This window comes from Trichomycterus rosablanca, chromosome 3, assembly GCF_030014385.1.
Source record: "Trichomycterus rosablanca isolate fTriRos1 chromosome 3, fTriRos1.hap1, whole genome shotgun sequence".
NCBI classification, from domain to species: domain Eukaryota; kingdom Metazoa; phylum Chordata; class Actinopteri; order Siluriformes; family Trichomycteridae; genus Trichomycterus; species Trichomycterus rosablanca.
The window spans coordinates 1,392,041-1,401,698 of record NC_085990.1 but is presented as its reverse complement, the minus strand read 5'-3'; the positions used below and the strand labels follow the sequence as shown (position 1 = coordinate 1,401,698).

The 9,658-nt window shown below is 39.3% G+C and overlaps 1 protein-coding gene across 1 annotated transcript; it reads right to left on the bottom strand.

Annotated features, from left to right (window-relative positions):
* Positions 1-7,079: 7,079 nt before the first annotated feature.
* Positions 7,080-9,216, bottom strand: hoxa2b (homeobox A2b). Its single transcript, XM_062991666.1, has 2 exons — positions 8,859-9,216; positions 7,080-8,012 (listed from the first exon to the last, which is right to left on the bottom strand). Exons 1-2 carry the CDS (start codon positions 9,214-9,216, stop codon positions 7,312-7,314), a joined length of 1,059 nt encoding a protein of 352 aa, XP_062847736.1. The 3' UTR covers positions 7,080-7,311.
* Positions 9,217-9,658: the final 442 nt, after the last annotated feature.

Below are 9,658 nucleotides of genomic sequence, written 5' to 3'. Positions count from 1 at the left end.
TGGTTTCAATTGGCATATTTATGAGTGTTTATAGATCCTGTTTTTTTAATGCTGGCATGATGTGTTTGTAGAACTCATTATTTTATTCATTTCTAAGGTACTGAAAACAAATCTACCTGTTATATTATATTATTGTCCTTTGTCAGGTTATAATTCTATAGTTTATATCCTTCCCACTTTTGCCCATGTTCATTTTTCAATACGTTTCAATACGTTTACTCCGGTGTATTTAGACGTGTTTTATTAGGATGTTTTAAAGCATTGTATGCCAGCTATTGTTGGAATCTATTGGACCATCAAATAATATTTTAACTCTAATGTTTAATCTTAATCCTTTAGTATAGCATGAAGTAAACGAACATGACAAGTGCAGACATGAAGCACTTTACCCCTACATGACTAGTGTGAATAATGAATGATTCCTTTTGGCTGCTACCGTTTGGCACAGTTGGTTTTCTATGCTCGATGCCCTTCCTGACACAATTCTCCTATTTATCCGGGCTTGGGACCAGCACTAAAGGTGCACTGTTATGTGTCCCCACAATGATTAAGTTCATGTAACACCATGCACTTCTGTTTTTATAAGCCAAACCTTGAAAACTTAGGCAGTAGTGTTTCCAGCAGCGTGGCTCATGAATTTTTATATTAAATTTCTCATCTCTCATGTTCTTAACCGCTTATCCAATCAGGGTCCTGATTGGAGCCTATCTCAGCTTTTCAATGGGCGCAAGGCACACAGTAACACCCTGGACGGGGCGCCAGTCCATCTCAGGGCAGACACACATACACACACACTCTACACACACACATTCACCTATGGGGCAATTCAATTAAATTTCTATTTAATTAAATAAACATCATGTGTTGCATCATGTAATGCCAATGCTCGTGGACCTGGAATAGAGCCTCACCTCTGGTCACCTTCTGTGAGACGTTTCGTGTGTTTGTGTGTTTGTGTGTTTGTGTGTTTGTTTTCATGTTGCCCTGTGATAGATTGGTACCCTGTCCGGGTCGTATTTCTTCCATGTGACAAGTGTTTCTGGTGATAGTGACCCACTGGACATCAACCAGTAGTGTTAGTAAAAATCTGTGTATGTCTTAAACATAAACAAGAGGCGCTCAGGTAAAATATGCTAGCACACCAGAGCTGGCATTTCGAACTTTGTCTACATGAACAACGATTGGCTGTTGTTCATACAGGATGGGAAAAGCCGGATAGGGACTCCTCATAACTGAGCGAATTACAGGGTGATCAGGGTGTGGCTCTCCGTACACAAAGCTGATTCGAATATGAACTCATGTCGTGCATGGGAAAAGAAGCAGTCGGCTACTGCACACGTGTCAGAGGGGGCGTGTGTCAGTCTCGCTCTCCTCAATCAGGGCGAGGATGGGCATCAGTTGAGAGGTAACATAATGCAACTGGGTAATTGGATGCACTAAAGTTGGGAGAATACGGGAAGAAAATGCATTAAAAAAACAAGCACATAAGAGGTGTCACAATTTTTGTAGGGCCTGAAGGTTTTGCATGTTTAATGGATTCTTTCAGAACATCACAGGAATCGTTCTCACCTTTTTTGTTCAGGCGTAGATAGAGGAACCTTAGAGTAGCTTCTAAAACCCTGAGGCCAAACACATGACGCTCTGCTCTCACCACTGTAATCTGCTCCGCCTGGAGGGTACAGTGGACCTCTGTAGTCAAAACTCAGGGCTGGATATGAAGGCACTTCCACCCTTCGGCCATCGAAGGATTAGGCTGCTCAGGTGTTGTTTTAAAATAGCTTAGAATTAGCTTACATGGAACCTTCACTCTTTCTTTTGATGTTTAGTTTTTACAGAAAAACTAAAGAAAAGATAAAAGAAGGTTTGAATTTCCAGGTAATGAGAGATTGATCGCATTTAAAGGATATTTCGTTAGTCCTCAGTGCAGGCTCAGAAATCCTTTAATTTACTCCCAAAGAAAAAGAAAACAACTTTTTTTAGGGTTAGTGCTTCGAGCGTACCCCCCTAACTGTCTGATTTTCTTAATGACACCTCACATAGAGGGTGCTGTCGAATTTGGCCTCAGCACCGCGGGGTACACACAGCTGCAAGCCTCGTTCTTTTAACTCAACCCAAGGATGACTTGGTTGGATGTGTGAATTATAATCCTATTTCTAAAAGTATAACATTTTTAAAATGCTGTAAAAAGAAAAAATTAGCTTTTTTGATTCTCTTGAACCATTATAAAGTCATGTTTTGGTTGAGCAGCTTAATTGCATTTTTACTCGTTTTGAATTGTGGTGAAACACAGAAAAATAAGAGTGAATAATTAATCAAATATTCAAGTTACACAATTTAAAACATTCCACAATAAGCAGGTGAACTGGAAACAGGTGAGGGTTTGATGATTGGATCTAAAATGAGGATCCACCAAAGGCTCCTCCGTCTTTGCAACCATAGATGGGTCATGTCTCACCACTCACTACAGTGCCAAACTTCTCAATGTACGTTTCCAAATAACTAAGATCTTTCACCATCTACTGTACAAATTATTATGAAAAGATTCTGCAAATAATATGAGAAGATTCAATCTCCGTCCATGTAAGGGCAGTGATAGCTCAGTGGTTAAGGTCCTGGACTAGTAATCAAAAGGTTGCCAGTTCAAGCCTTACCACCACCAAGTTGCCACTGTTGGGCCCCTGAGCAAGGCTCTTAACCCTCAATTGCTCAAAATTGCGTTCAGTCGTAATTGTAAAGTCGCTTTGGATAAAAGCGTCTGCTAAATGCCGAAAATGTAAATGTAAATGTAAAAGTGAAACAGGGAGGAAAATCCAGATAAACACAGATACATGTGGAGCTCTAACCCTGGATCTGACGCTTAATCCACACTAATGCAGATTCAGCTCAGATTCACACGCTGATGATTTTTTTCCGCTCAAGATGAGCATCCAACAAAGTGACCGTTCAAAACTGAACACGTTGAGTTTAAGGGAAACATTGAGTTTCAAAGATTTTGAGTTTAGGGGACGTTAAGTTACAAGGTACCTCTGTATAATATAAATAAATATCGAAATGCCACCTGAAACTCTATTATTAAAAGAGAAAAGCACATATCAATTCTATGCAGAAACGTTGTTGTGTTTTCTGGGCCTAAACGTATCACAGATGGACCAAAAGACATTACTGTGAGTCTATATTTCAGCTTGTTTTCTTCATGCCAAACACAAAAAGGATCGTTAGTTTTTTCCTCAGAAGATTGTCACTCAACTGCGTGACTGTGTAGAAAAATAGTATATGTGCTTGACCGGCCGGCCTGCAGTCCAGATCTGTTTTCTATTAAAATGCATGCTGCATCATGAAGAAGAGAATCAGACAGCGATGAGCGCTGCGATTAAGCAAGAATGGGCAAAATTTGTGTCCTCAGTTCCCAAAATGATGTATCACATAAGATACATTGAGTGCATTGCAGAAATATCATTTGAAATCTTTTTATATTACAGGTTAACGTACAACTAAATAAATATGATAACATGCATTAACAAGCGGTATGTGCACAATAGTACTGTTAATACAACACCACAGCATTACAGTTTAACTTAGAACTCACACTGATCAGCCATAACATTAAAACCACCTCCTTGTTTCTACACTCACTGTCCATTTTATCAGCTTCACTTACCATATAGAAGCACTTTGTAGTTCTACAATTACTGACTGTAGTCCATCTGTTTCTCTGCATGCTTTGTTACCCCCCTTAACCCTGTTCTTCATTGGTCAGGACCCCCACAGGACCACCACAGAGCAGGTATTATTATTACTAGTGGATGATTCTCAGCACTGCAGTGACACTGACATGGTGGTGGTGTGTTGGTGTGTGTTGTGCTGGTATGAGTGGATCAGACACAGCAGCGCTGCTGGAGTTTTTAAACACATCACTGTCACTGCTGGACTGTGAATAGTCCACCAACCAAAAATATCCAGCCAATAGCGCCCCGTGGGCAGCGTCCTGTGACCACTGATGAAGGTCTAGAAGATGACCAACACAAACAGCAGCAATAGATGAGCGATCGTCTTTGACTTTACATCTACAAGGTGGACCAACTAGGTAGGAGTGTCTAATAGAGTGGACAGTGAGTGGACACGGTATTTAATCTGATCCATTCATACCAGCACAACACACACTAGCACACCACCACCATGTCAGTGTCACTGCAGTGCTGAGAATGATCCACCACCTAAATAATACCTGCTCTGTGGTGGTCCTGTGGGGGTCCTGACCATTGAAGAACAGGGTGAAAGCAGGCTAAAAATAGTATGTAGAGAAACAGATGGACTAAAAGTGCTTCTATTTGGTAAGTGGAGCTGATAACATGGACAGTGAGTGTAGAAACAAAGAGGTGGTTTTAATGTTATGGCTGATCGGTGTATATGCTTTTAGAATTGATTATCCTTTTTCCTCCTTTCTTTATAGATGCAGCTTACAGATGTTTACCAGGATCCTTACATAATGATAATGAGCATCTCAGTAAAACTAGAGTGAGACTTGCTCCACCGTTTAATGAAGGATGCATTGTGATGCCTTTGGGAAGCAGAGGCCTGCATGGGAATGGCGAGCGGAACTGGGGGAAAAATGCTGTGTTTCCATGGAAACCAGTTAAAGGCTGACCACTGTGCATGGGTTTAAATGGCTGCATCGCGTAAAAGTCAGCGTCAGTGGTGGAACTTTGGCGTTCTGGGGTTCTTTTTGTCATTGATGTGCTGTAAAGAAGAAACTCTGCGTCGTTCTGGTTCTATATTTTCTGCACATTAAATAAAAGCATGTTTATTAAACATTTTGTGGCATTTACATGCAGGGTATTAATGATGATTCACAGTTAAGATGCTCTCTGCAGGGACCGACAGGCTCAGATAAACCCCCTCTGGTGCAGGGGTGGCTCTGTGTTATATTCACCGTTCAAACTAGCCAAGATTTGGCAAATTTGGCTTTTTTAAAAATAGATTGAAATAAGGACTTTTACAGAGTTGGATGTATTAAACCATGTCAGACATTCAGACCTCCAAACTCTATTGGCATTATAAGAACTAGTTTGCATCTCAAGATTAAATGTTTATATGAATTTTCTGGGTGGTATTTACTCATTCCAACGAGTAATTTATGTAATCTAACTACAGCATGTTGATTTTTTGTCCTACCTCAGACATGCTGTTGTGACTATGTACCCATTCAGAGAAAAGGGTTAATGCTTTTTTAAAGACGTAAGCTAAAAAGTACAGGAAAAGCACATTTAAAGACAATTTTTATATATTCTGGTTTTGCAGTCGATAGTAATAAATGTTGAATTTGCGTTAATACATTTGAGAAGCGGTTTAAATGGTTAAGTGCATTTGTTGAATGTTTGATTGACAATATTAATCCAATTATGTCCTATTTGTGCCAAATTAATATCTGTGTAAATTAAGTAAGCCTTTATTTAGCTATAACTGAGCTTTTGTTGTGTATATTTCTTCTTACAGGGTACTTAATTAAAGTCGGACGCATTACCGCATTTACTCTTGAATAATGTTATTTATCATTAAGGAGGCAAAATCAAAGTACTTATAAAAGTTCTGATTACTATAATGGAAGATTTAAACTTCTCCCACTTGTAGGAACGTAATGTAGGACTCCAACCTGTTTGGTTTAGGACTAAAGGAAAAGTTTTTGTGTAAGATGGCGAGCAGTCATTGTACTTTTTATCTTCACCAGCTCCATTGTCTGCAAAAGGCCGCTGTACAGAGTAGAAGGAATTCAATTCCTTTTTACTCGCTGTAAAGTGATCCATTTCAACACATGCCAGTAATTTCATTGTTAAATAAAAATTCCCCTTTGATTACGTGATATTTTTTATTCTAATTAAAAAGAAAACCTTTTAAATTCTAAGTGTTCAGTAGTTTAATATACCGACATAGATTCAGAACATATAAAAGCAACTAAATTTGCAATTGTAAATATTTTTAAACATTAGCTAAATTCAGCTGAAGTAACTGAAAGTAAAATCTGTGTAGTTGCCTGTATGGCGCAAACCGTGAATAAATACGAACAAATAAAGTGATCAGTTTAAAACTCGGAAAGTTCCGAACCGTGGTAAAATAAATAAAATAAATAAAACCTTCAGCTGGTGATAATCTTCAAATTCTGATTTTTTTTTCAGCAGTGTTTTAAATTATTAAAATGTAATTTGTTGTGTGTTTATTAGCTGCTTTAAAGTTCGGATCCAATTAATAAAAGTTCTTAAAATTACTCAAAAACATTTTATATTATAATTATTAAAGGTGATGCTGCAGAGCTCAGTGATCATCCTCAGTTCCAGATTGAATTACTTGTACTGCTGCTTCAACACGTTCCCCCTTGTCGAAGGTTTACTAGGCTATAAAATTTAATTGCTCAACTCCTAAACCCTACAGCTTTTGGACAGGGGGCTTTCCGTGTTTTTCCAATAGAGAGACTTTGTTTTCTCGGCTATGCACCAACAGTGAGATCCATCTCATTCATGACGCCTTCGTTAAAGTTACTTTACTACACATTTTATAGGACTAAGCAACTGGCAAAGTAATAAAATCAATATATAGATTTGTATTATATTTATTTTATACAGTTCGTGTTTTAGTTGGTCTAATTGTGCATTTGGTTTTCGGTCGACTAAAAAATTAAGACAAAATTGGTTGGAGTAAAATATTCAATTAGAACTGGTGTCCAAAACAATTTAAGTACATTTAATGATTCAGTGTTTTTGTATACTGTATTACAACCACCTAATTTACCTAAAACTAATGTTATATAAATATATAAATAATATATATATAAATATATTATTATATAATAATATAGTAATTAATAATTAATAATAATATATTATATAATAATATATTTATATATAAATATAAATATTAAAAAAAAAAATATATATATATATATATATATATATATATAATTTAAAATCACATTTGGCGCAAATCAAACTCATATCTTTACGCAACAAAATACTCCAAAAAATAATCCAAAACACATCGAGCGTGCTTCATATTCAATGTAAAAAATTTATTTTAGCAAAATAGGGCACACTGTTGGGAAATCTTTTACAAAAATAAAAGAGAAAATATCACTTTCCTTTGAGATTTTGATCTTTTTTTTGTGTTGTAAACACAAACGATAATTCAGTAATTCATATTACACTTTACCCCCACAGGATATTAGGCTACGTTCTAGGCCTAATTATTATAAGAAATGAAAGACACTAACCATCCATCAACGCAGGGAAATATAACTGGACTTCGTTAGCTCAAAAGAAAGTTTTAGTAGCTTAAGTGTTGCAGGTCGATAGTCGTCAGCGTCTCTGAGAAGAAATCAAACGAGTCTGTTCCTAAACTCATGGGACTGTCCACTGTCTCGGATACATTGGGAGAAATGGCATCCGAGAGATGCAGGCAGGAATCTGCAGAGAAAACGTGAAAGTCGTGCATGGGGCCGTCCAGGCCCGAAGGAGAGCTATTGTCCTGTCCAGCTGCGCCGTCAACAGCCATTGTGGTGGCGCACATGGGAACAGTGGGTGACGGGCTGGAAAAATGTTTGAGATTTTTGTCATTACTGTTTAGGGGTGAAACAGTAGAGCCCAGCGACTCTCCATTGTGTCCATTTTGCGTAGTGTTCTGCTGGAACGCGTAACTTTCGCTCTCCAATAAAGCCCCGGAAACCGTGTTGGCGCCTGTTTGCTCATAGAAAGCCTTGTCGTGGGCGGCGTGTTCCTCCGGGCTGGAGTTCTGCTGGTTCTCCTTGCACTGCGTCTGGCGCTTGTGTTTCATGCGTCGGTTCTGGAACCACACTTTCACTTGCCTCTCCGTGAGGTCCAGCAGCGCGGCGATCTCCACCCGCCGCGGCCGGCACAGGTACTTGTTGAAGTGGAACTCCTTCTCCAGCTCCAGCAGCTGCGTGTTGGTGTAGGCCGTCCTCAGTCTGCGTGTTCCTCCGCCGCCGCCGTCTGAAAGTTCTGGCGAACCTGCGTGTGGATCGCAACGTTATAACCCATAGATATGTGGCACTTACGGCTCCTCTTTTGTTAACAGAGGGGTTTAGGGCTACACAGCTGACCTCACAAAACTTGTCCAATATATTGCGGTTCGCAAGGGGCATAAATCGTCGGTGGGAATGAAGCCACGGCGAAAGAATAAATTGTGTTCAGGCCACGGTGCCAGAAACGAGTGTGTATGTGTGTGATGTGCATGGTGTGTGAAGATTAATGAACACACCAGCTGCCGACTTGAGTAATACCAATCTATCACTCTTCATTACTGTCAAATAATAAAATTCACGCCCTGTGCTACAAGTAGCGCGCAGAGAGTTTAGAACTTATGCAAAAAAACATCCTCCCTAGCAAATAATGGCATTTTTTATATTAAATACGCAGTGGATGTTTTGTATTCGTATTATATGCACATTATTATTTTTTTTAATATATAATAAGTCTATTAAATACATACTAAAATTAAAGCTAAAACTTTTGTAAGCCCCTCTGTAGCGCCTAAAATATCAATTGGAAGTCAGATCTGTTGGGTCAGGTTTGGTGTGGGCTTTGTAATCGTATTAGGTTTTACTAAGGATGGATGCCACCACCTCACTTGATGCTATAATGCTATCTTAACCTTTACATACTATTTAATTTCCTGCACAATTTGCGTTCAAAATCTACTTCTGTAAGTTACTAGAATTATTAGATATTCATTTCTGTAAAGTTTACGCGCTGGAGCTTTAAAATGTGCTGAAACGATTTGCGTATTATTTTAAAATACATAAAAATAAAGCATAATTAAATATATTAAAACTGTAAGGTGTAAGTAGGTTTTACCTTGAGGGGAGAAGTAGAGTGGTGTAGGCTCACTGGTGACTGCAGTCGAGGTTTGGTTCTTCTTGGAAGCCTTTTTCTCCTTCATCCACGGGTATTCGGGGGGTAAGGAAGCGGCGGGCAGCGGACACACGCCGTTCGGGTTCTGTTTGGGGCGGCTGTGGCGAGGATGGCTTCCCGGATTGAGTCTAGGAATGGTCTGCTCGAAAGGAGGAGGAATCAGTGTCGAGCGTGAAAGCGTCGAGCTCTTGATTGATGAACTTTGAAATGCATCAGCGACAGGGGGAAAAGATGTCAGGCACTCAGCGAGCGACGGCTGACTATTGATAAAGCCCGTCTCTCGTTCGAATTCGTAATTCATCTCCTCCGAATCTTTCAAGAATTCCCCGCGCACAGATTTGTGGCCCAGGAAGGAATAATGGAATATCGTGTCCGATGTAAAAAAAAGAAAATCACTATTTTTCTGATTACGGCCGTATGGGGACCGCGATACCATTAAACTGCTTTCATGGAGACAAGGTTGAAATTGGACCGTATTGCTTGTCACATGATTACCTCTGTCCAATGACAATTTAGGGTTTAATCAAAAGAAGCCACTGTCCGCCTGATTGATGGAGAAAAGTCGGAGAGGAACGCCTCGTTCTCGGGGATGGGCTGGTTTATTTGCGCGTTTTATGGTAACTTTTGTCCACATGCTCGGTAACTCCTAAGCAAAAATATTCCTAAAATATTCTCTCCTCTATACCCTCTTCGACGTGATGCTTCCGATTGCAATTGGATTATGGGCCACCCGACCCAAAAAA